The following is a 27,654-nucleotide window of genomic DNA, read 5'->3' as shown; positions in this document are numbered from 1 at the left end:
TGGACCAGGAGTGGGGAGCTCTGAGTTTGACTTTGACTCTTTCTCCTCTTGTCTTCAGTTTCCTGTCTGTAAACTGAGGCAGATAAGATCCTTGGGTCCCAGCCCTGGCTGTGCATTAGAATCATCTGAAGGTCTTTTAAAACAACTGATGCCACAATAAGATTCCATTACACATCTACTAGAAAGGTTAAAATAAAAAGGTTGACAGTATCAAGAGCTGGCGAGAATATGGAACAACTGGAACTCTCATACACTGCTGGTTGGAGTAAAACTGGTGGACCAATCTGGAAAACAGTTTCACTGCTTCTTACAAAGCTAAATGTACTCTTACTATATAACCCAGTGACTCCACCCAATATCCAAGAGAAAAGAGTACAATTGTCCACCAAAGACTTGCATAAAAACGTTCATAGCAGCTTTATTCATAATAGCCCAAAACTGGAAATTCAAATGTCCGTCAACTGGAAAATAGACAAATTGTGCTTTGTGTGCAAAAGAGAATATAACACAGCAATACAACACACATTGATGAAGATAAATTTTATAGACACAATGTTGAGCAAAAGAAGTTAGACCCGAAAGAGTATAATACATACTGTGTAATGACAGTTATATGAAGTTCAAGAACAGACAGAACTAATCCATGTAGATAGAAATCAGAATAGTGGTTACCTCTGGCTGCTAGAGCTAGAGGAAGCCTTCTGGGGTGTTGGAACTGTATCTTCCCCTGGACGATGGACACACACAGTTGATTGAGCTTTATACTTAAGAGCTGTAGACTTTACTATATATAAGTTATACCTCAAAACAAAGCAAAAAGAAAAGAAGGAAAAAATAATAGTAATCCCAGTCCCTCGTGACCAGAGATTCAGATTGGTCTGGGGTAAGGTCTTAAGAATTTTTTTGGCCGGCCGCGGTGGCTCAGGCCTGTAATCCCAGCACTTTGGGAGGCCGAGGCGGGTAGATCACGAAGTCAGGAGATGGAGACCATCCTGGCAACCACGGTGAAATCCCGTCTCTACTAAAAATACAAAAAAAATGAGCCGGGCACAGTGGCGGGCGCCTGTAGTCCCAGCTTCTCAGGAGGCTGAGGCAGGAGAATGGCGTGAACCCGGGAGGCGGAGCTTGCAGTGAGCGGAGATCGCGCCACTGCACTCTCAAAAAAAACAAACAAACTTTTTTTAAAGCACTCCCAATGGTTCTAATGTGAAGCAGATTCTAACGTGCATGACAACTATGAAAGCAGTCCCTGTTAAAGACCCTCTTTCCCCAAGGGTCCAGGACTTGGTGCAGGAGAAGTCTGCGGCTGGGCTTATCCTAGAATGTACAGACTGCAGTTTCAGATAAGGAAATAGGTAGAAAGCTTTCTTTTGTGTGAAGGAAGTTTTGCATGAAGTGCTGGTGCAGAGATGGCTGCTGGAGTCTCCAGCGTGGGAGCAGTCTGGCTCTGTCACTGTGCCACTGCAGTGGCTTCTCAGAGTCAGCCCCACGTGCACACCTGCACTGGCTGCCCTTGGCTGGGGCCCAGGCTTGGCATCCCTTCTCAGCCCCTCGAAAGCCGCGCCAAGGAGTCAGGAAAGCCGTGGTTCGCATATGTCGCAGTGGGACTGGGCGAATAATTGTGAATGGAATTCGTGCTTGTGACTTCTGGTTCTCACAGCTGCGGATGGGGGGGATCACCATAGGAATTCTGAGTATTGTTCAGCACTGACTGCAGCTTCCATTGTTGGGCTCTGATTACAGCTTTTGTTTCACCATAAAGTACTGTTATTAAATGCCAGTCAGGAACAAAGATGTACTTACATGCCAGGGGGTCAGGGAAGGCATGCTATCTCTAAAGCTGCCCCTGCTGTTAGTCTAAGGGCAGGTAGGTTGTAGGGGGAGGAGGGTAAGCTGGAGGCTTTTAGATGAAAGTGAAATGTTTCTGAAGGAGCCAGACAAGATGAGAAATGATGACGTCATCGCAGCCCTGCTCTAGTCTTCCCACGTCAATTCGTTTATACTTATTTATTTTTGTGGCCAGGAGAGACTGGGGGTCGGGTGCACAACCAAACATCTACTGCACATTAGAATCATTGGGAGTGCTTTTCAAAAGTCTTCGATTTGTGGGGAAACAAATTCAAATGCCCCCTTAGCTTGGTGGCCTGAGCCCTTTCAAGTCAGGCCTCTGCTACGTCCCCAGCACCATATCCACATTGCATTGCACCAAATTCCGCTAGATCCTACACCACAATCCCATCCCAGTCACTCTCATATGAACAAGGACCATAGCAATCAAAGTAATTTTAGAATCTACCCACTGCCCATGTAAGAGACTCTGAATGTATTATTGCCTTGGTCAAGTGGGTTCAGGGAATCGGGCCAAACTAAATCATAGAATCGCTGACACTGATGGAGCCACTAATATGTGCCAGATCTTTACTGCATTATTTTATTTAGGACTAATGATGGGGCTGTGAAGTGGGAACTATCGCCAGAGAAATCAGGTAACGTGTTCAAGGTCACCCAGCTAGTGAGGGCAGATGGACTCCAGGGCCCCACCTTCTTACTTTCCTTTCCAGGGCTGGGGCCCATGACATCCAGGCTCACCTGGTGGAAGCAGTGACTCTTATGTTCTCTTCCTCTTTTTTTTTTTTTGACAAAGTTTCACTCTGGTGCCCAGGCTGGAGTGCTGCAGTGAGGCGATCTCGGCTCACTGCAACCTCCGCCTCCCAGGTTCAAACGATTCTCCTGCTTCAGCCTCCTGAGTAGCTGGGATTACAGGTGCCCGACACCACACCCAGCTAATTTTTGGATTTTTAGTAGAGACGGGGTTTCATCATATTGGCCAGGATGGTCTCGAACTCCTTACCTTGTGATCCGCCTGCATCTCGCTCTCAAAGTGCTGGGATTACAGGCATGAGCCACCGTGCCCTGCCTGGTGAGGGGAAGGGGCCTAAGGTACAATTCCCACAGGCTAAGGAGCTTGTGAAGCCCAAGACGGACTTGCTCCCAGATCCTCTCTCCCAGCTTTGTTTGTAAGGAGTCTTCCCCTTCTAGAATGCTCTCTACTTCAGTGCTGCCATTAGCAACCCAAGTGTGGCCCTGGATGATCATCTTGATTTCAGAAAATCTTGTTTTTCAAGTTTTCACACCACATTGGAGCAAGAGTCCACATGTTTGGATGTCAGCAAGCATCCTGTGCTCTGCAATTTTAGGGCTTACCACCATTCCAGGTCTGCCACATGTGGTCAGGGTAATTAATGTATGACCTAACTAGGGTGCAGATGCAGTTGGAACCCACCACACCCCCAGAGATCATAGGGTTGCTGGGGACCTTTAGAACTCCAGTGGCATTCATCGAGTTTAGATCCTGTCCAATCTAGATGTTCAGTGTTGGGCTCCCTTCCTTGTCTGATAATCCTAAGGCAGGAAAGACGTAGTTCTGCTCTCTACGAGTCTTGGAGGCAAGCATCTCCCCGGATGCCTTTTTTTTTTTTTTTTTTTCCCTTTGTGGGCCTGGAATTTGAGCTTGTTGCTGACTTATTCAGAAATCCTATTCTTGCACCTTGGTAAGCATAAAATATGGATGGTCTTTTGTGGCACCTTCCTGAAGGAGGATTGTGCCCCAGTCCTGGGATGCAACAATTAGCTCCAGAAGGAGACTCCAGTCACCTGATTGGTAATCTGGGCAGGTCACTTAATCTGTGCCTGCTTGAGGTGATTACTGAGAATCACGCTTCCCCTCACTTGGTCGGTGCCAGTTGTGTGGCAGGGTCAGAGAGCCAGCTCCGACTCTTCACCCATAGGAGCAACCCCACTGACTCCCAGCCTGGAGTTCTTGTGCCATTTTTACACTAAAAAATAGGGAAGAGCCGTTTTTAACTCTCTGCTACCCAGTTTCTGGAGGGGACACAAAAAGAACAAAGCTGGGTTCAGAGAGTGTTCAGTTCATGTTTAATTCTTGTTCTATCTTGGTTCTGATTTCTGGTTAGAACAGAGGTTTGCTTCTGGAGGTACTCCTTTTGCTTGGCTTCTGATGCTGGCTCTGTCCATAAAGGGGGCTGTGGCATTCATCATTCAACACATACTTCTGTTCTAGGCACTAAGGATACAAGCAGGGACAAAACGTAAAATCCCTGTCCACGTGGAGGTTACAGTTTGGAGGGATATGCAGAAAATATATATATAAAAATACTTGTATAATATGTAGGAAAGTGACCATTGCTAAGGGGAAAAAGATAATGCAGGAAATGCTGCAGATGTCAAATATTAGAGAGGTGACTAGCATTCAGGAACTTTCTACGTGCCTCTGTTCACTGCTTTTGTGTTGTCAGAGGGGCTGACATCTTTCTGGAAGACCCAGAGCCCACCACTAAGCATATGGAAGGGGATCGAGAGCTATTTTTGAATGAAACATCAAAGTACTTCATACGTGCAAAGCATGATGATAATGATGACAGTGATACTTTAAAGGTAAACTGTAGGCCGGGCGTGGTGGCTCACGCCTGTAATCCCAGAACTTTGGGAGGCTGAGGAGGGGGTAGATCACTTGAGGTCAGGAGTTTGAGACCAGCCTGAGCAACATGGCGAAACCCCGACTCTACTAAAAATACAAAAATTAGCCTGTCATGGTGGCAGGCACCTGTAATCCCAGCTACCTGGGAGGCTGAGGCAGGTGAATCACTTGAATCCAGGAGGTGGAGGTTGCAGTGAGCTGGGATTGTGCCACCACACTCTAGCCTTGGCAACAGAGTGAGACTGTCCCCCCCACCAAAAAAAAAGTAAACAGCTAAACTGTAGATCCTTGAATTCAGACTCCTCCTTTTTCTTCAGATGAAAAGTAGCAATGGAATATTCCAGCATTCCTCAGTGCCTTCAGTGTGTCCGGAGTGTTCTTGGTTTGCTCCCAGACTGTAATTTCCCCATACTATTTTTTTTTTTTAAATAACACTGAAAGCACTGTTATGTAATAAACCTCTGCATCCAAAAAAAAAAAAAAAAAAAAAAAAAAAAAAGATAGAAGAAAAGCAGAGAGCTTTTTTTTTTTTTTTTGGTCTCTGTATTTATTGGCTGATTGGGAGCTATCAGTTTCTGGCTATACTATCTTGTTGTGTGTCTTCGGGCAAACTGAGTTACTTTTCTGGCTTTCTTCACTGTATGTAAATATGGCTCCCAATGACAAAAAAATTTGGGGGCTTGTTATGCGAAAAGAACAAAGGAACAATTTTTTTTTCTCGAGTCCCATTCTGTCCCCCAGGCTGGAGTACAGTGGCACGATCTCAGCTCACTGCAACCTCCATCATGTGGGTTCAATTGATTCTCCTGCCTCAGCCTCCTGAGTAGCTGGACTACAGGTGCCCACTACCATGCCTAGCTAAGTAGAGGGGGTTTCACCATGTTAGCCAGGCTGGTCTCAAACTCCTGACCTCAAGTGATCTGCCCACCTTAGTCTCCCAAAGTGCTGGGATTACAAGCGAGAGCCACCACATTGGCCAAAGGAACAATTTCAAACCACTCATCAATGATGTCAAACAACATTCAAGAGAGAGATCTGGTGGGTCCAGCCTGGTCAGGGTCAGAGGCTGTTGGCCTAAGTGTTCTATTCTCACGACCAGTATTTTCAGATCAAATAAAAGATGTGAATTTGACTTTGAATTTCAAATAAACAAATTTCTAATCTGGAATCTTCTAGGATTCTAGCACTGAGAAGCTAGAGACTCCTTCTAGACATTCTAGCCAGGGAAGGCAGACTCAAATGATTAGAGGGATAAGACAGGTGACACCTAGATTTTTGTTTTTAAATGTTAACCACACATTCAGTTAAATCAGCAAAAACCCACTGTGTAGACCAAAGGAAACAATCTGCTCTGGCTACTTTATAAACTACAGTGAGGCCCAACCCTTTCAACCATTATACAGATGAGTCCCCCAAAATGGACAGATGTCAACAAGGCTGCATAGCTAAGGTTTCCCAAAAGATAATCAAAATATCACATTGAATGAAAGGCAATTGAAAATGCTAAGTCTGAAAGAGGCAGTCAGAGAGCCGTTCTATGCAGTCTGCAAGATATTTTCACCTCCCTCAATTTATCAGACTCTGAAAACATTCTGTAAGGCAGGCAGGGTGGATGACACTTATTTACAGTTGAGGTCACTGAGGGTCAGAAGGGCAAAGTGTCACTCTCTGCATAAAGTCACATAGGTAAGTCTACACAGGAAATTCTGGGGCTGTTCACTACACCTCTGATTCAGATAACAGGTAGGCTTCCTCTAAGATTTTAATAAAGACAAACTCAAAATCCTATATGATGTCCTATGAAGAGAAACAAGTCAGGAGGCCAGGCTGAGAGCCCAGACTTCTAACCTAGTTCGCAAATAAAGAAGTGGCAAAGTAGTCAGATTCCAGCCTGTCACCAGGGTTGTGTCTTCTGTCCTAGCAGCTGTACAGCTTGTCTTACCACTGGACATTTGTTTCATGTACATTTTCACATAGGAAGGATGTTCTAAAAGATGCTGATAAAGATTTTTTAAAGGGTTTGAAGGGGATAGGATGTGATCTAGGGTTGTGCAGGGAGAGGAAAGGAAAAAGCACACAAAAATAACATTTATTAAGAGCCTAGAGTGGCATGCGCTGTGAAAGGCGTGGCATGTAATTCTTTCCCAGTTCTTTGCATGTCTGAATATTTCTCATTCTTCAGGTTTCAGCTCATATATCACATCCTCAGAGAACTTTCCTTGCCACTCTCTCTGAAGAGCCTCCCCCCTCCCCCCACCGCTACTGTCTCTTGAACTTTCTCAGTCTGGCCATTCTATTAAAATCTGGAACGACTATGCTAGTTTGCGGACGAGTTCCCCCCAGGCTGCAGGCTCCATGAGGGCAGCGACAGTGTCTCTTTCTCAGATGAATGCCGGGTTGCCTATCGCGTACTTGGCACACAATAAGTGCTCGCGAAATTGTTAAACACTCAAGGAATATTTACCAGAATACATATTCATGCTCCACCCTTGCTGAAAGAATTTCGACTAATTCTTCTTTAAGTCTCTCCCATCCTCTTGTACTATTAACACCATTGTAAGTAGGCGGTGGAGCTACATTTGCAGGGAGAGAGAAGAGCGAAAAATTGGCGCGCAGAGGTGTAAAGCGTTTTTCTCCAGGTCGTACCGCAGCCTGTACATTTGTGCCACTTGGACCGATTATGGGACAGCTTGCAAACAAATTATCTGCAAACTAACGAAGCCTATTTTTAAAGATCCCTGTTCCTTGCAGCTCTAGGCGATGACATCAGAGAACCCGGAGTTCCACCTCCGAGCCAAGCCCGGTGGTGCTCAAAAACTACGAATACCAGGAAGCACCGCGGCGCGGCGGCCCAGAGCTCAGTGCGCAACCCTCCCCGGCGCGCCGAGGCCGCCGCCGCTGGAACCAGGAAGACACCAGCCACCCGGCCCGCCACGCCGCCGGGACCCGCGCGGGGCCTGCCGGGACTCGTAGTCTCTGCGGGCTGGGAGCGCCGGCTCCGGAATCTCAGCCGCCGTCTGAGGGCTGAGGCAGCGTGGGGACGCGTGCGCAGTGCGCGAGCTGGCCGTCGTGGACGCCGCTTCGGGCAGTCAAGCCTCTGTGGCAGCCGGGGCCGCGGCGGCGCGGGTGCTCCGGGCCGAGGCCGCGGTAAAGTTTGGCTTAAGGAACGCGGCCGCGCTGGAGCAGGGGTGGGGGACGGGGCCGCCGGAGCGCGGTTCCCGCTGAGGCGAGCGGGGAGGCGTCCGCCGAGGGGCCGGGGGCGCGGGTGAGTGCGGGTCCGGCGCCCCCTCAGCGCACGTCCGCCCCGCGCGCCGCAGCACCTGGAGGCCGCCGGGCGGGTTCACCTGCCCTGGCTCGGGGCCGCGGGAGGGGGCGGCGTCTTCTTCCCGTGGGTCCCCGATTGTTTTCCCGACGTCAGCCCTCGGCGGCGCCCGGCGGGGCAGGGCGGGAGGCCCGCGGCGGTCGCGGGGCCAAAGAGCTCCTCGGCGTCTCCGCCCCCCGAGAAATCCCGCTTGGGGCGCGGTGCGCGCAGCTGCCCGGGGATTCCCGGTGGCGCCGGTCGGAGCGGCTCCCTCCAGGGCTGTGCCCGCGGGGCGCGCGGCCCCGGGCATCCTTTCCTGGTGTTTAATGCGTTTTGGCTTCAGGACTTGCCGAGGCCGAAGCCGGCTCCGCCCTGGGCCCTGAAGTCGGGCGGTGTCCGCGGTGTACCTCCGCACCTTCGGGGCAGGTGGCCAGAGGCAGCGTTGAAAACGACTTGCCCAAGGTCAAGCAGGTGGCACCGGGGAGGCGACCAGAGCCAGGTCTTTCGACGCCGAGGCCAACTGCCAACCGCAGAGCTTTGGGGCCGTCCTGAGTGGTTTGTGGTTTGTTTCAGATGCTTTCTATTGACCTCCTGGAAAGATGGGAAAGTGTGTCATAATGAAAGCGGTCTTGTTGCTTATAGTGTTTACTGCCTTTGGTAGAATTCTAGTGAGGCTGTGCCCCCGAGCAGAGCATCTACCGTGGTCTGGGCATATAAATAATGAAACTCCTTTGCTGTCTTTGGGGGCAGTACAAGAAGAGATTCAAGGAACAAATATCCAGGCAGTTTCTGCATTTTCTTCGTCTGTTTCACCTTCCAGTTCTGCAATACTTGTTTTCTTATTTTACAATTGATCGTTGACTGTTTTAATAAGATTTTCTTTGTCTTAATGAAGTCACTGCCCCTTGAGAGTTAGTTTTCTAAATAGAAAATCTTATTTCCTGTGTGTTTAATGACTGGAACAAGTAGCGCACTATGAGGTTTACACCATTGTCTTTTATCTTAGAACTCCTGATCAATCTGCTTAGTTTCCCCAAGTACTCAGCTTGCATACTCAGATGCCACTGAAACCATTTACAGCAAAGTTTGGGTAAGAGTTATATGATTTTTTGTGAAACTATGTTTTTCTTCACAATCTGAAGAACTTGAAGACCCGTTATATTAAAATAAGAAGATTTTTTCTGACCACAATGCTTGTTTACTTTTCATGCTCTTATTTTTTCATGTTGACACACGTATGACAAAAGAAATATTTCCCCCAGTGGAGTTAGTTTAAGTGTTTTTTTATCTTGGCCAATTTTCCCAAGGAAAATTGCATTTTAGAGTACTGACACATTTAAACAAGAGTAAGTTTGACAGAATTTGAATTAATAAAGTAGTTAATTTATTTTATGGTGCCGTAAACCTTACACTGTATCCACTGACAGTTTTCTCTTGTAGCGTATACCTGTATCAAGGTATATGACTGAATTTAGTGACATTAAGAATATATATATTATGTAAATATATGTGTGTACACACACCGCGCGGGCGCGCGCAGAGCTTCCAGTCTTTATCTTGTTAATTAGTATGTTCATTGTCGCTTTGGTAGGGGGGAAAGTAGCAGGTTTGTATCTTTTTTTCTCCCCAGTTTTAGCAGTGTAACAGAATAGGAAAGATGGTGTGTAAATTTGAGTTTGTCATAGACTAGGAGAGACAGTGAAACAGGATAAGTATACAATTGTGAGGAAATTGCCATGAGTTCATAAACCGGAAGGACCTTTTTAGAAGTGTTTAAGGATGTTAAGAATAGCATTGGATTCTTTTCTTTAAAAAGTCATTGTGGGCAGTATTCAAGTATTGGTTGCTAGCATATAGGGTATGACAATATTGACGACTCCTAGGAACATACTTGGGAAAGGTGGAAACATTTTACATTTTTATGGGGACTTCCCCCCCCCAAAAAAAAAAAATCATTTAATGGAGATTTAATTAAACAAAGTGACTTTTTGACTTAAGCCTGGAAGTTCTTTATTATTATTATTAGTCATGCTGCAAATCCCAAAGTTATTTTAATTGTGTGATAATTTGTAACCCAGAATGAAATCTAAGAAATAATTTATTAGCATAATTTAAGTCATACTTTGATATTGACATATTGCTTGATGTCAAGTCGTTATTGTTTAACTTATTTGAGAATGAGGAAGATAGTTTTCTGAATATATTGTAGTAATTATTTGTGACAATAGTAACACTGCTTTTATTAGAAAATATTCGGTTTGATAGCACTAACTGCCTTAAAGTATTTCCTATTTGATGCCAACTGCGAGCTAAGGTACTATACAAATAATTAATTTTCTCATTTTGGAGCAATTTACTTTTGGTAATATTAAAATTTAAATTTGAAGTTTAAAAAATCTTATTTTAGATCTACAATGATACAATAAAATGACTTCAGTAGGAGGTAAATATTAAGATTTGGTTTTAGGTTTTTTGACCATTCGTGAGTACATACCCAGCATTTAAGAATTTATTGACATGTATCTGAAAGGAATGCTTTCAGAAAGGGCAGAAAACTTGGTAGCTTTAGATGATTGTCTATAATGCTTAATTATTTTTAGAAACATAAAAATATGGGATATTTTTATGTAAACATAAAGCATCCTGTTGTTACAGCACTGGAACTCTCTTACACTTACTGAGCAATATTAAACCATTTGACCCTAAGTAACTTTTTTTCTTGTGGGTACTGTCTAATAGGGGATATGTGAGTTTGTGATTCCTAGATGCTTAAGCAAACATATGTTTGCTATTTATTTTAGTAAACCTTTTAATTAGTTGACTTGATCTTATTCAGGAAGATGGGGCTTTGGGGATTTTATAAGCTTTCTTTGAACTGGAATTTCTGTTAGATATAACAGAAAATTAGTCATTTAGGATTTTTTTTAAGTTAAATAAGTTTTAGAGCAAAATATTGTTTCCTACATGGAACTTTTATCAGGCTTGTCAGTCTGATAGCTTTATTCTCCAGAAAGTTGTGGTTTTTAGTCCTTTAGGCAGCCTAGCCTTTTATGGTTTAACCATTGAACTCTAGATTCTGGATTCAATCTAACCTCTTGAAGGAAAAGACAATCACGGGCACTAGAATTGGAAATGATCTCGGAGGGCTTCTAATGTAGCGTCTCACCCGATACAGTAAATCCCTCCTGAGAATTTCCATGTCAGGTGTTCCCTCCCATTATTAACGGTGAGAATGCTGTTGCATATGTCATCAGGTTATTCAGCAGTCCAATCTTACTGAGAACAAACACAAGAGTTTTCATGAGTTTGAATTTTCACTATTCACTGCCTTTAACTATATTTTGTAGGCTCTTTCTCTCCCATCCTGCTGTCCCCCACCCCCCATAACATCATGGGTAAATGATGGCTTTTCTGTCATTTACAGTTACCAAAAAGCTCTAGGCTGGGCTCAGTGGCTCATGCCTGTAATCCCAGCACTTCAGAAAGCCGAGGTGGGAGGATGGCTTGAGCCCAGGAGTTTGAGACCAGCCTGGGAAACATGACAAAACCTTGTCTGTACAGAAAATAGAAAAATCAGCCGGGCGTGGTGGCACGTGCCTGTAGTCCCAGATAGTTGGGAGGCTGTTGTGGGAGGATCCCTTGAGCCTGGGAGACAGGTTGCAGTGAACAGAGATTGTGTTGTGGCACTCCAGCCTGGGTGACAGAAGAGTGAGACCCTGTCTCCAAAATAAATAAATAAATACATAAACTATTTTTTTTATTATCAAACAGTCTATTCCAGTTTGAAAGTTCAATCTCATATATATTCAATTTAAAGGTTTTTTTTTTCCCCCTTCCTTACCCCATGGTCAGGCCACTTACTTCCTGAAGCACTTGGGGTATGGATGGCTTGTGGTAAGCTCCTGGGATACCTCTTTCCTTTCCCTCTTGAGGGATCTACTTGGATACAAACGTGTCAAGAAGAGAAGTAGAAAAAGACAAGTGTTTGTTACTGGTGCTGTTAAAGTCCTCTCTTGATTAACAGTGGCAGGCCATTGCAGTCCACTAATAGGCAACCAAACTGGCATTTTTGGTGAGATCTTGCAGGGAGACTCCTGCTGCAGTTTCTGGATATGAAATTTTCTGTAGCTAAACCTTTTCCAACCTACACACCCATCTGCTTGCTCCCATCCTGTCAGTTTACCCACTGGTTACGTGAATGTGTGTGAGTTGGGGTGGAGATCTTTTCTCTCTGCAGAGAGAGATTTTGATAATGGCAAAACAACTCCAGTCCAGGTACCCTATGGTTTCCATTCAACCTACTGGAAACTCACTTCCTTGTGATGTCAAATAGTGGCATACAGACTACTTAAGTCTGCCTTCTTTCTGTGCCCTGCCATTTTTTATCAGTTCTCTTTGTCCCCCCTTTTCAAGTAGACGCGTGGGGTCGGTCTCTCAGTCTGCTGCATAAGTAGATGTGGAACTGGAGAATGGGATGAGAGTCTCTTCTAGGCCCCTCTGATCTTGGTGAGTGACTTCTGTTAGAGGCCCCTGCCACTGTTTTGGGTGAAGACCTTCTTCCTTTCCCTGTGTTCTCCCTGAAGACTTCTAGTTCTTTCTCTCTCTTCCGTCAACTGCTCTTACAGAGTGGAAGGATGGTGCTGATTAGGGTGCCAGAGCCATGCCTGACTCTACAGATATTTGCTCCTCGTTGTTTATATATCCTCAGCTTTGTGTTTGTCAGTGATTGTGGGGAACGGGACTAGTCCCTCTCGACATGTTTTAACAAATAATAGTGAAGTCTTATGGCCTGATGAGGTCTCACTGTGTAGAATTTAATTTTTCTTTGCTTTTTCTTATATCACTGAGGCTGTTTCTGTGTTTTGCTTTATTTTTTGGCTTCCTGGTTCCTGACTGATGAGATGTTAACTGTGATTATGTTAATTTATGACTGATTTGTAAGATCTAACTATACCTTAGAGTATGAGTAAAGCCGAAGGAGAAATTTGGGTGGGGGGCCATGTTAATAATATAATTGTGTCTGTTTTTGCTTCATGTTATTTTTACTAAGAATATAAATTCAAATGGAAATACAATGTTTGAACCTTTTTCCTTCCATTATTTAAATAAATCAGTTAAATCTGGTAAATGATTCTTGTCTGATGAGGAAGAACAACTTTCTATCTGGAAACTTAATGTTAATCTTTGATGCAGTAATTATGGGTTACTTCATACTTCATTCAACAATAGTTACTGAGGGTCTTCCATGTGACAGCCACTGCTTTGGGCATTGGAGAAACAACAGTAAATAACAAATCCCTGCTGTCATGGGGCCTACATTACAGTGTGGGGAAACAAACAAGAAACAGGTAAATGAGTGAAACTGTATCATTCGTTAGATACCAGTAAATGCTAAGGAGGAGAATGACATAGGGAACCGAGATGGAAGTGGCAGAACGGTTTGGAGGATTTGCAATTTTAGATAAGATCTAAAAGAAGGTGTTCAGTGAGAAAGTGACTTTGAGTTAAGTCCTTGAGTGGGAATCTTGTGTGGTGAGTCCAGCGGCCAAATGAATAAGGTGGGTATTGAGATGGGATAACAGGGCAGACGAGGCCTAGCGGTCTTTATGAGGGCTTTGGTTTTTAGGTTTTTACTTTGAATGAGATGGGATCCTGTTGAAACAATAGTTGTCAACCTTGACTGAATGTTATAATTATCGGGAAAGCTTTAAAAAAGTACTGATGCCTCGATCACATCCCAGAGTTTCTGATTTAATTGGTCGGCGGTGGTGGGGGAGGCAGTGTTTTAACGTAGGCATCAGGAATTTTTAAAACTCTCAGGTAATTCTAGTAAGTGGCCAAGGTTGACATCTATTGCATTGAAGAGTTTTGAGCAGAGTGAGGTATTACATAGTATTGAGGAGTGTGACTCTAGAGCCAGACTCCTCTAGTTTGACTCCTGGCACTGCCACTCCTAAGCATGTGACCTTGAGCAGATGTCTTGGTTTTCTCATCTGTAAAATTGTTACAAGGATTAAACAAACTAATATTTAGGTATTTAGAAATGTGCTTTATGAGTAGTACTATGTGTAAGTGTTTATTGAATGAACACTTGAATAAATGTTTTAATGGTATCACTTTGACTGCGTGTTGAGAATAGATTGAAGTGTGGTAAGCGCCAGATCTAGGAGAGACCCTTAGCAATAATCCAGGTGGGAGGTCATGGTCACTTGGACCAGAGTGGCAGCAAGTGGTAAGAAGTAGGATTCTGGTTATAATTTGAAGATGGAGATGACAGGATTTCCTGATGGATTGGACATAGGATAGGATATGGTTTGGATTTGTGTCCCCACCCAAATCTCCTGTCGGATTGTAATCCGCAGTGTTGGAGGAGGGGCCTGGTGGGAGGCGATTGGATCACAGGACAGACATCCCTACTTGCTGTTCTCATGATAGTGAGGGAGTTCTCGTGAGATCTGGTTGTTTAAAAGTGTGTACCTCTCTCTCCTCTCTTTCTTCCTCCTGCTTCTGCCATTTAAGAGGTAACTCCTCCCTCTTCACCTTCCACCATGATTGTGAGTTTCTTGAGGCCTCCCCAGTCATGCCTCCTGTACAGACTATGGAACCATGAGCTAATTAAACCTCTTTTCTTTATAAATTACCCAGGTAGTTCTTTATAGCAATGCAAGAACGGACTACCACAGGGTGAGAAAAACTTAAGTATGACTTCAAGGTATTTTGCCTGAACAGCTGGAAGAAGGGAGTGGCCCTTTACTGAGCTAGGGAAGGCTGGATCAGGTTTCTGAGGGGAATATCTGAAGCTCAGTTTAAGTTTGAGATGGCTTGTTAGATAAGTGGAACTGTAGAATAGGCAGTTGTATACTTGGGTCTGGAGGTCAACAGTGTTCAAAGCTGGAGATAACAGTCTGGAAGTCATCAATATTTAGACCTGTGAGAATGAGTAAGCTCACGAAGACACTGAGTATATATAGGAAAGAGATCCACAGACCACTCTCTGGGATACTCCAACAATAGAGGTCTGGGAGATGAAATAGTCCTTAGGGTTTCTAACGTACTCTAGAATGAAATACATTTGTAATTGTTTCTTTTTTTAAAAAAAAGCTTTATTGAGATATAATTCACAACATATAATTCACTTATTTAAAATGTATGATTTAGTGCATTCACAGTTATGTGGATAACATCACAATCAATTTTAGAATATTTGTATCTCCCCCGAAGAAACCCTGTACCCTCTCATCCTTAGACAACAACTCATTTCCTCTGTACCTAGGCAACTAGTAATCTACCTTCTATCTTTATAGATTTGCCCATTCTGGATATTTCTTGTCAGTGGACTCATACTATACTTGGTTTGTTTAGAGAGAAATGGTATCCATTAGTACCTAGCTTCTGGATTCAATAGATACCAAGTTATTTGGTAAAGGTGGGGGCTATAAGATCTCTCCAATGTAAAGATACATTTCCTGTTTGCAATTAGTAACAAAACTGTGGGATGATATTTTGATACTGTGAATATTCTGTTTCCTAATAGCATTTCATCTACTGGTTTTAGTGTTCGTTGAAGATGCTTGTGTAAATCAGTGAGACATTGGGATTACAAAGTGGTGATTTTCTGTTACTATCATTTCATCAGAAATTATGTAGTTCATAGTATTTCTAATTCAGACATATTGTACACAGTTTGTTCTTCTGTTTTGTGTTTGTACCTCTTTACTCTCACTGTGAAAATCTTGGTTCCTAATAACAAATAAATGTTTTCTTTTATTTTAAATATAATTAATCATATCAACTTATTTACATTATCCAATAATGTACATTATAATGATCTGGAAGTCTTATCATACCTAAAATGTTTCACATTACAGTACCAAGTAGGAATGCTGGATCACAGGATAACAGTATATATGATTTTGTGAAATAGTACCAGATTCACTCGATAGGGTTTTAACATTTTGCCTTCTTGTCAGCAATGTAAGTTTCTGTTTTCTTACAGCCTCATCAGTATAGTGTGTTGTCAAGCTTCTGAATTTTTGCCAGTCTAATAGATGAGAAATGGTGTATCTGTGTAGTATAGATTTAAAAAACTTCTATTATGGAGATTTGTGAACATCCACAAAAATAGAAAAGTGTAACCAATCCCATGAACACCATCATTTAGCCCCAGCAACTACCAACCCAACTACCAATGCCTCCTCTCTTTGTTCCCTTCTCTCAAATTATTTTGAAACAAATCCCAGATAACATTTTTTTCTTTTCTTTCTTTCTTTTTTTTTTCTTTCTTTCTTTTTTTTTTTTTTTTTTTTTTTTTTGAGACAGGGTCTTGTTCTGTTGCCCAGGCTGGAGTACAGTGTCACAGTCATAGCTTACTGCAACCTCAGTCTCCCAGGCTGAAGCGATTATCTCACCTCAGCCTCTCAAGTAGCTGGGACTGCAGGCACACACCACTATGCCTGGCTAATTTTTATTTTTTTGGTGGAGATAATGTCTTGTCATATTGTAGGCTTGAACTCCTGAGCTCATGCAATCCTCCCACCTCAGCCTCCCGAAGTGCTGGGATTACAATTGTGAGCCACCATGCCTGGCCCCAGATAAATAACATTTTATTTTATATCAGTAAGTATCTCTAAATGAAAAGGACTCCTCCTTTTTTTGGTAACAATCACAATACCGTTATCACACCAAAGATAATGTGTCTGTTTTCTTAATATCATCAGACAATATTCAAATTTCCGATTTGCTTAAATATATCAGGTTTTTTTTTTTTTTTTTTTTTAAGAAACAGGATTTAAATAAAATCCACATGTCATGATTGGTCCGGATGTCTTTTAAAGTATTTTTAAATTCATAGGTTTCTCCTCCAGTTCCTTTTCTTCTCCTGCTTTTGAATTTAATTTTAAAGAAACCAGTTATCTTTCCTGAGCCATTTCTTACCATATAGATTTTGCAGTTTGAATCCCTGTGATAGTTTCTCGTGTTCTTCCTATTCTTGCGATGTCATTGGCAATGGCTACATCTTGGTATGGTTTTTTGTCTTTCTCCTATTATGAGTGATACTGAATATCTCGTCATATATTTAACGGCCATTTTAGTATCTTTTTTGGTACAATGTTCATGTCCTTTACTCATTTTTCTATTGAACGTTTGATATGTTTCCCTTGACATTTTTTGCAAGCTCTTTTAATGTTAGGGAGATTAGCCCTTTGTCTGTGATATAAGTTGCAGATATTTTCTACTGGCTTTGACTTTGCTTATGAGGTTTTTGCCATGGAAAGCTTTTAAAAAACTTTATCTGTAGTCATTTATAAATGAGTTTTTAAAATTGTTACTGGGCCAGGTGTGGTGGCTCACACCTGTAATCCCAGCACTGTGGGATGCCAAGGCGGGTGGATCATTTGAGGTCAGAAGTTAGAGACCAGCCTGGCCAACATGGTGAAACCCTGTCTCTACTAAAAATACAAAAATTAGCCGGGCGGGAGTGGCGTGGTGCCTATAATCTTAGCTACTCGGGAGGCTGAGGCATGAGAATTGCTTGAGCCTGTGAGGTGGAGGTTGTGGTGAGCCGAGATCACGCAACTGCACTGCAGTCTGGGCAACAGAGTGATACCCTATCTCAAAAAAAATTTTTTTTTTTTTTACATTGGTACTGGGTTTTTAATTAACCTCTTGAAGTTACATTCAATAAACTGGATCTGTTTAAAATGTATAATTTGATGAGTTTTGACCATGTCTACAATCACATTAAGATACAGAACATTTCCATAACTCTGAGAAGTATCCTCATGCCACTTACAGTCCTTCCCTTGACCCTCAGCTCCAAGCAACTACTGCTGATCTGCATTCCGTCCCTATAGATTGGTTTGCAGTTTTCAGAATTTTATATAAATATAATTATTTCTATAAATAAATAACACTAAAACCACTAGATGAAATGTTGTTAGGAAACAGAATTATTATAGAAGGCCATATCCTTTTGTGTCTGGCTTTTTTTTTTTTTTTTTTTTTGAGACTGAGTTTTGCTCTTGTTGCCCAGGCTGGAGTGCAATGGTGCGATCTAGGCTCACTGCAACCTCCACCTCCTAGGTTCAAGCAATTCTCCTGCCTCAGCCTCCTGAGGAGCTGGGATTAGAGCATGCATCACCACGCCCGGCTAATTTTGTATTTTTGGTAGAGACGGGGTTTCTCCATGTTGGCAGGCTGGTCTTGAACTGACCTCAGGTGATCCACCTGCTTTGGCCTCCCAAAGTGTTGGGATTACAGGCGTGAGCCACTGTGCCCAGCCTATTTCTGGCCTTTTTTCTGCTTAGTATTATCGTTTTGAGATTCATTCATGTTGTTGGATCTGTCAGTAGTTCCTTTTTACTGTAGAGCAGTATTCCATCTCTATTGATTTGTTCCATGTCCCATATCTTTTTGATCTGGCTTCTTTCATATACCAAGATACAGTTGAGATTTATTAGTTGCTCATGTATCAATAATTTGTCCCTTTATTTTGCCAAGTAATATTTTATTGTATTGGATACACCACGGTTTGTTTATTCATACACCAGTTGAAGGACATTTGGGTTGTTCTTGGTTTTTTTGTTTTTTTGTTTTTTTTTGCCAATTATGACTAATACTGCTATAAACATTTGTATCCAACATTTGATGTGAACATAAGCCTTCAATTCATTTGGATAAATACCTAGGAGTGGGATGGCTGGATTGTATGGATATGTTTAATTATAAAAACTGCCAAACTGTTTTCCAAAGTTGCTATGTCATTTTGCATTCCCACCAGCAATGTATGATAGTTGATTTATTCCACATCTTTGACAGCATTTAGTGTTGTCGGGGGTTTTTTTTGTTTGTTTGTTTGTCACAGACATTTTAGTTGGTATGTTATAGTATCTTGTGGTTTTTATTTGCAATCACTTTCCTGAATAGTTATGGTAGACATCTATTTGTGTGTTTATTTACTATTTTTATATCTTCTATGTCAACTTGTGTGTTCCAAGTTTTTTGACCATTTTCTTATTTGGTTGTCTTTTTGAATTGTAATAATTACCTGCCTGTTCTAGGGTATCATTTGTTGTCTAGATACATATATATTGAATATGTTCCTCATTTGGCGGCTTGTCTTTTCATTTCTTTATGGTGTCTTTTGAAGAGCGATTTTAAAGTTTGATTACATTTCAAATATATCAACTATTACATGATTAAGGCTTTTTGTGTCTTATCTAAGAAATACTTGTCTCCCCTTAAGGTCCTGAAGACTTTGTCCTATATTTTGTTCTAGAAGCTTTATCATTTTAGCTTTTACATTGGGTCAGTGATCGATTTAGAGTTAGTTTTTTTCCTCATAGATAGTCAATTATTCCAGTCTTGTTTGTTGAAAAGACTGTCCTTTCTCTACAAAATTGCCTTGGCACCTTGGTTGAAAATTAACTGTTCTCTCCTCCTGTTTACTAGGAGAATTTGTAAAAGATTGGTGTTATTTTTTTCCTTACGGGGTTGGTAGAATTCACATATAAACTATTCTAGGCTTGGACTTTTCTTCTTGGGGTTTTAGTAATGAATTCATTTGTTTTGGTAGAAATAGGTACTTCAGATTTTCTTTTTCATCGTGTGTCAGTTTTTTCAAAATTGTGTTTTTTCAAAATTGTGTGTTTTCAAATAATTTGTTTACTTCTAAATTATCAAATTTGTTTGCATGAAGTCTTATTACCCACTTAATATCTATAGGGTGTGTAGTGATAGCCCCTCTGTACTTCCTAGTGTTGGTGATTTGCTTTCTCTCTTTCACTTGGTTCACATAGCTATAGATTTATCAATTTGATCTTTTCAAAGAAACAGCTTTTGGTTTTAATTTTCTTCATTGTTTGTTTTCAGTTTTATTAGCTTCTTTTCTGATATCTATTATTCCCTTTGTATTTTGGGTTTACTTTACCTTTTTCTAGCTTTTTTAAGGTGGAGTTTATGTCATTGATTTTAGACCTTTTCTAATAAAAACATCTTAAGACTATAAATTTTCCTTTAAAATCACCTTTAGCTGCATACTACAAATTTTGACGTTAAAAATTTTCATTTAGTTAAGAATGTTTTCTGATTTCCCTTTTGATTTCTTCTTTTACCCATATTTTATTTAAAAGCGTATTTTAATTTTCAAATAGCTATTCAGGTAATAATTTCATCTATAGCACTAAAAACCAATGAAAATTCTGACATTTGTTTATAAAATTCCTTGAATGTTCTGTATATTATATTTATATGGTATATGCCTGAGGGCTTTTCTGTAGCCTAAAATAACAGTTCATTATTTTTCACTCTTCTCTGGGTTGAAGGAACTCATTTGGGCAGTTCCCTCTTGGGGGTCTTTCTCTCTCGTAGTTGCAGTCAAATGGCAGCTGGAATGAGAGTCATCTGAAGGCTTGACTGGGTTGGATGATCAATATAGCCTCTTCACTCACTCTGCTGGAATGGCTGGGACAGCTGAGTGTGGCCTGGTCACCTCTCTTTATACAGCTTCTTCATGGGATTAGTTGGCTTTCCCACAACAAGGCAGTCTGAAGGCAGTCAGATTTCCTATATGACAGCTGACTTCTAGAGTGAGCATTCTAAGACACTGAGTTTTTCAAGTAGCTAATTTATCTGCTCTATTCTTTTAAACTAAGAAGTAAGATAAATTGTATTGGAGCAGTCATTGTAGAAATTGCCTAGTAAGTAACATTACAGCATCCTTTATTTTTATTTTTTAGTCGAGGTGAAATTAGCATAAGATTACCCATTTTAGTGTGTACAACCCAATGACATGTCATACTTTCACAGTGTCAGTGTTGTGCAACTATCACCTGTATCTACTCTCAAAACATTTTCATCACCTATTAAGCATCTCTTCTGCATTTCCCACTTTATTCAGCCTCTGGCAACCACCAATCTACTGTTTGTTGCTCTGGATTTATCTATTTAGGATCTTTCATATAAATAGAATCATATAACATGTACCTTTTTGTTGCTGGCTTTTTTCATTTAGCATCTTTCCGAGGTTTATCTAGGCTGTAGCATGTATCAGTACTTCATTCCTGTTTATGTCTGAAAAATATTCCATTGTATGCATATGCTACATTTTATTCATCCATTCAGCCACTGATGGATGTTGGGGTTGTTTCTACCTTTTGGCTATTTGTGAATAATGCTGCTATGAACATTTCATATACAAGGGTTTATTTGCCTACCTGTGTTCAATTCTGAATATCTGTAGACAAATCTCAGAGATATTGTGGGTTCAATTCCAGTCCATGGCAATAAGATAAATGTTGCAATAGAATCAGTCACACTAATTTTTTGGTTTCCCAGTACATACAAAAACTATGTTTACACTATACTGTAGTCTATTAAGTGTGCTAAGCATTATGTCTAAGAAATGTACAAACCGTAATTTGAAAATATTTTATTGCTTAAAAATGCTAACAGTCATCTGAGCCTCTTCAAATGAGTTGTAATTTTTTGCTGGTGGAGAGTTGTACCTCAGTGTTGGTGACTGCTGACTGTTTAGGGTAGTGGTTGCTGAAGGTAGGGGTGGCTGTGCCATTTCAGGAAACCACTTTTTTTGCTCATCCATGGAAGCAACTCCTCATCTGTTCAAGTTTTAGCATGAGATTACAGTAATTTAGTCACATTTTCAGGCTTCTCTTCTAATTCTAGTCCTTTTGCTATTTCTGTCATATCTGTAGTTACTTCCTCCACTGAAGTCTTGAACCCTTCCAAGTCATTCATGAGGGTTGGAATCAACTTCTTTCAAAGCCTTGTTAATGTTGATACTTGGACCTCCTCCTGTGAATCATGAATGTTCTGAACGGCATCTAGAATGATGAATCCTCTCCAGAAGATTTTCAGTTTACTTTGCCCAAATCTATCAGAGGAATCACTATCTATGGCAGCTATATTTCAAATCACAAATGTTTATCTCATATCACAAAATGTGTTTCTGAAATAATAAGACTTGAAAGTTGAAATTACTCTTTGATCCATGAGCTGCAGAATGGATGTCGTGTTAACAGGCGTGAAAACAACATTAATCACCTTGTACATTTTCATCAGAGCTCTTGGGTGACCATGTGCATTGTCAATGAGCAGTGATATTTGGAAAGGAATCTTCTGAGGAGTAAGTCTCAACAGTGGGGTTAAAATATTCAGTGACCGGTTGCGGTGGCTCATACCTGTAATTCCAGCACTTTGGGAGGCCAGGGTGGGCGGATCACCTGAGGTCAGGAGTTCGAGACCAGCCTGGCCAATGTGGTGAAACCCTGTTGCTACTAAAAATACAAAAGTTAGCCAGGCATGGTGGCACGTACCTGTTAATCCCATTTACTTGGGAGACTGAGGCATGCTGAGGCAGGAGAATTGCTTGAACCTGGGAGGCAGAGGTTGCAGTGAGCCAAGATTATGCCACCACTCCAGCCTGGGCGACAGAGCAAGACTCCATCCCCCCCACCCAAAAAAAAAAAAAAAAAAAGCAGTAAAACATGCCGTAAACAGGTGTGTGATCATCCAGACTTTGTTATTCCATTTCTAGAGTACAGGCAGAGTAGATTTAGCATAATTCTTGAGGGCTCTAGGATTTTCGGAATGGTAAGTGAGCAGTGACTTCAGCTTAAAGTCAGCAGCTGCATTAGCCCCTAACAAGAGTCAGCTTGTCCCTTGAAGCTTTGAATCAGGCATTGACTTCTCTAGAGCTGTCAGAGTCCTAGATGGCATTCCAATGGAAGAGTTTCACATACATTGAAAATCTCTTTAGTGTAGCCATCTCCTTGATCTCAGCTAGATCTTCCTGGATAACTTGTGGAAGCTTCTATATCAGCACTTGCTGCTTCACCTTGCACTTTTATGGTATAGAGATGGCTTCTTTCTTTAAAACTCATGAACCAACAACCTCTGCTGGCTTCCAGTTTTTTTTCCTACAACTTCCTCACCTCTCTCAGCCTTCAAATAACTGAAGAAAGCCTATCTTTGGGTTAGGCTTTGACTTAAGGGTAATACTGTAGCTAATTTGATGTTCTGTCCAGACCACTAAAGCTTTCTTCATATCAGCAATAAAGCTGTTTCACTTACCATTCTTGTGTAGCACTTTTAATTTCCTTCAGGAATTTTACCTTTGTGTTCATAACTTGGCTATTTGGTGCAAGAAACCTCACTTTTGATCTGTCTCAGCTTTTGATATGCTTTACTTACTAAGCTTAGTCATTTCTGGCTTTTGGTTTAAAGTGAGACACTTGGCTGGGCATGATGGCTCATGCCTGTAATCCCAGCACTTTGAGAGGCCGAGGCGAGAGGATTGCTTGAGGCCAGGAGCTCGAGACTAGCCTGGGCAGCATAGTGAGATCCTGTCTTTACAAAAAATAAAAAAGTTAGCTGGGCATGGTGGTACATGCATATAGTCCTCCCACCTATTTGGGAGGCTGAGGCAAGAGGATTTCTTGAGCCCAGTACTTTGAGGCTGCAGGGTTGCCACAAACCTTCAATTTGTAAAAACCCCAATATATGTGAAGTGCAATAAAATGAAGCACAGTAAAACAAGGTGTGTGTGTACCTAGGAGTAGAATTGCTGGGTCATATGGTAATTCTATGTTTAACTCTTGAAGAGCTGCCAAACTGTTTTACACAGCTGTTGTACCATTTTACATTCCCACCAGCAATGTAGGAGGGTTCCAATTTCTCCATGTCCTTGCCAACACTTGTTATTTTCCTCTCTTTTAATTATAGCCATCCTAGTGGGTGTGAAGTTTTATCTCATTGTGGTTTTTATTTGGATTTCCCAAAATGGCTAATGATATTGAGCATCTTTTAATGTTCTCGTTGGTGATTTGTTTATCTTCTTTGGATAAATGTCGCTTCGAGACATTTGCCCATTTTAAACTTGGACTGAAGTTTTTGAGTTCTGAAAGTTATTTATATATTCTGGATACTAGACCCTTGTCAGATACATAGTTTGCAAATGTTTTCTTTCCTCCTGTAGATTTTCTTTTGACTTTTTTGAAGTCCTTTGATGCAAAAAAAGTTCTAAAAATTTGATGAAGTCCAATGTATCTTATTTTTGTTGTTGCTCATGCTTTTGGTATTATATTTAAGAATTCATTGCCAATTCCAAAGTAAGATTTACCTCATATTTTCTTCTGAAAGTTTTCTAGTTTTAGCTTTTAAATTGTTAATCCATTTTGAGTTAATTTTTATATATGGTGTGAGGTAGGGGGTCCAGCTTCATTTCGTTAACATGTGGATATCCAGTTGTACCAGCACCATTTGTTGAAGAGGCTTTTTTTTCCCCTACATTGAATGGTATTAGCACCCTTGTTGAAATCAGTTGACTATAGATGTATAAGTTTATTTCTGTGCTCAAATTCTTTTCCACTGATACATGTCTATTCTCATGGCAAGTTGATAGCTTTTACCTGTGGTATATGGTAATATAGAGTATTGATTTTTCAAGCTTTGATTACATTGTAAACTTTTTTTCTTTTTACAAACTTATAGTGAATTTATTAAAGAAATTATTTCCTTTTAAAGTGTCAGGTTTATAAGAACAACAACAACACACAAACTTATTGGATTGTTTTATTTAAAACTTTTTGGTGTATTTTATAATTTCTCTGACTGCACATGGAATAGTGATGCCGATACATAGTGTATCAGTGTGCATTGTGATTGAATTTTCACTGTAAGTTAAATTTACCTTGAGCCTCTAAATAAAGAACTACTTATGTAAATTCATCCTGCTAAAAGATATGATGGTGCCAGCTATAGAAGTACCAGAATAGGAACAGCTGTCTGTTGCAGATTTGGGCTAAGCATCACATCAAGAAGGAATCATATATCTGTAGTCTCTAGAGAAACAGTGCTTGGCACCTAACGGTTTTTAAACTTTAATCAGTACAACAAAAGTTGCAGTGCTTTAGGACCAGAATATGATATACCTTTTAAATCTCTTTTAATCTGTAATGTCTTTCCCTTTTTTTTCTTGTAATAATTTATTTGCTAAATAAATTTTTTTTCCCCTTTGTTTCTTATAGTCTGGTTCTTGTTGATTGAATTCCTTTGGTGCAGTTTAGTATGTTCTTCTGTGTTCTGCATCTCCTGTAGATTGGCATTTGGATATAGCGGGGATCTAAAAAACATTTTTTCTTGTTGTTTTATGTTCACTTCATAGGTGATGTTTGTGTCTTCCACCAGGAGGCACATCATACCTGCTTATCTCTCTTTCTACTACATTAACTAAGTTTATTTTGATTCACTTTAGTTTTAACAGTTCAAGGGTTTTTTAGAGAAGATGGTATAGAGCATAAGATAAGAGCTCTAGAGTACAGTAATCTGGATTCAGGCTTTGACTCTGGGCCTACTAGTTTTGGAATTTTTGGAAAATCACTTCCCCTCTGTGTTAAGTTCCTTATCTGCTGGGGATGATTATGCCTACTCCTAGGATTGTTTAGAAGATTAAAGAGATCACATATGGAAAAGAACCTGGTACAGAGCCTGGCATGTAGCAAGTGGTCACTAAATGTTAACTGTTGTTGTTTTGTGAATTTAAAAATATTCTAAAATAATCTAAAGGATAGATTATCTTGATTATTCTAAAATCTAAAGGACAGATTATCTCGATTTGTAAGTGAGGAAATTAAAATTTGCATAATGATTGTTTTTTGGCTCACCTGGGTTTTTTTAGGGAAAAAGTAAGGAAATTATTCAACTGAGGTGAGTAGCTCTCCGTTGTCCCCATCAAAGTGAATAGTTACATTTAGTAACCACTCTTCATAAACTTAATTTCAAAAGTGATTTTTGTCAGTGCCTTGGATGTTGGTGTGTGTTCATTTTAATTGGCCTTATCTCATGTTGGCAAGTTGCCCCCTCATTGAACAGACTTATACCATAGCACGTTTTATGCTTGCAGTCCATGAGAAATACTTTTCTGTTTCATAGGGAGCTTACTGTTAATGTTTTTATTTTACAGTGTAATGTTCAAGCTCAGCAATGCCTTATGTGGATCGTCAGAATCGCATCTGTGGTTTTTTAGACATTGAAGAAAATGAAAACAGTGGGAAATTTCTTCGAAGGTACTTCATACTGGATACCAGAGAAGATAGTTTCGTGTGGTACATGGATAATCCACAGGTTCGTAAAGTCCCAAGGATTATCTTTTAAAAGCATAGAAAGTTGTATTTAAGTATTTAACATACTATACAGGTTTTAGTATTTGTCTTCTTAAACAGTATATTTTTAGATTTATTTCTACTGACTGTCCTCTCTGCTCTGCACTCCTGACCTCTACTGTCTTGTTTGAATTTCAGAAGGTGAAACTAAGTTTATTTGATAAAAATTAATGCTTTTGTATTTTTCCCTCGAGAGAGACATGCTCTCTGTGGTAGAAAATTAGGTTTTAGAAAATTAGATCTTGAGTCACAGAAAAAAATAACAATTGAAGCTGTCCCAAAAATCAGAAATACTGTTTTTGTAACATATGTTTCAAACAACAGCTAAAATAAAGACCAGGGATAGATGATTTTCTTGCATTAAGGAGGCTTAATACCAGGGTCCCTTTAGTGAGATTAAATTTAGGTTTAAGATGCTGTATCTAGGATAGTGACTGTTATTTTTTAATAAATAAATGACTTAACCACGTGATGCTCTTGCGCATATGTAGTCCTTTTATTTTGTGGTGTTAGATTTGAGTCAGTCATTGTAATGCCATCCATGAACTGAAATGCATTTTGATTTTATTGTTGCCTTGCAAAACATAGGGGTAAATGTTGTAATTTAAAAATTAGAATCCCAGCCTTAAGATCTGTAAGAGGCCTGGGATTAGATATCATCTGTGAAGTAGTTTTAAACTTTCAACTTTCTCTACTTTTTTTTTTTTTTTTGAGATGGATTCTCACTCTGTCACTCAGACTGGAATGCAGTGGTACGATTTTGACTCACTGCAGCCTCTACCTCCCAGGTTCAAGTGATTCTCATGCCTCAGCCTCCTGAGTAGCTGGGACTACAGGGGTGAGCCACCACGCCCGGCTAATTTTTTGTTATTTTTAGTAGAGATGGGGGTTTCGCCGTCTTGACCAGGCTGGTCTTGAATTCCTGACGTCAGGTGATCCTCCAGCCTCAGCCTCCCAAAGTGCTGGGATTACAGGCATGAGCCACTGTGCCCGGCCTTTTGGAAATTTTTATCTTCAAATAAAAATTGGTATAAAAGTTAAAAATGGGGTTGTATGTTGCAAGGAAGGATGTGCAAAGCAAGGGATGAATCTCTAGCAGACTTCTAAGCTGATTTTTGTCCAGTAGGCTTCTCATGTGGGTGAGGAATGGAAGGTCTAGGGAAGAGCAGCAACTTATACAAGGTTCTGTTCTGTTTCACAGAGCAGGAACTAGGTCTCCTGATAAGTAGTCTAGTATTCTTCACTCTGTACTAATTTTAGATTAGACAAGATACAGATACACTAATGTGTGTGTGTTTATTTATGTAGAATTTGAGTTGTAAGGGACATCTCACCCATATGAGCCATTGCACGGTTCTGCCTATTTTCTCTCCCTGGTTTTTCTCTCTCATCACCAGGTCCGGTTGACATATGTATGGTTTCACCTGAATTTTACTTGAAACTCCTTGATTATTTTTCCACGTTCCTATGTAATAGATTCTTCTTGTCATTCTTCCTTTATCAGTACTACCCATTTAACAGAGCTAAAAGGAGTTAAGTACAAAATAGAATATATTTATTACCCTGAATAAAACATGGACTGGGAATTCAGAGGAAAGTTATACAGCTAGTAGAAGGAGTTGAAGTCTTCATGGAAGTGGTAACATTTGAAATTGACCTAGTAGTTTGGATATAAT

The 27,654-nt window shown here is 40.7% G+C and overlaps 1 protein-coding gene across 17 annotated transcripts in view; it reads left to right on the top strand.

Annotated features, from left to right (window-relative positions):
• The first annotated feature begins 7,485 nt into the window (after positions 1-7,485).
• The window catches only part of LOC105469837 (pleckstrin homology domain containing A1), a 55,840-nt gene continuing 35,671 nt past the window's right edge, over positions 7,486-27,654 (top strand). For 2 of the 17 annotated variants that reach the window (XM_071068986.1, XM_071068991.1), the window contains exons 1-3: positions 7,955-8,361; positions 8,806-8,889; positions 25,780-25,940. In XM_071068986.1, the coding sequence (XP_070925087.1) occupies positions 25,800-25,940 (141 nt within the window). In that variant the 5' untranslated portion in view covers positions 7,955-8,361; positions 8,806-8,889; positions 25,780-25,799. Of the gene's footprint in view, positions 7,646-7,741; positions 7,764-7,951; positions 8,362-8,402; positions 8,890-25,779; positions 25,941-27,654 lie in introns of those variants that run through there. The other 15 variants (XM_071068988.1, XM_071068990.1, XM_071068979.1 and 12 more) reach the window with 14 other exon arrangements.

Source organism: Macaca nemestrina, chromosome 9 (assembly GCF_043159975.1).
Source record: "Macaca nemestrina isolate mMacNem1 chromosome 9, mMacNem.hap1, whole genome shotgun sequence".
NCBI lineage: Eukaryota > Metazoa > Chordata > Mammalia > Primates > Cercopithecidae > Macaca > Macaca nemestrina.
The sequence above is the reverse complement of the archived record's forward strand: the minus strand, read 5'-3'. Positions and strand labels throughout refer to the sequence as shown.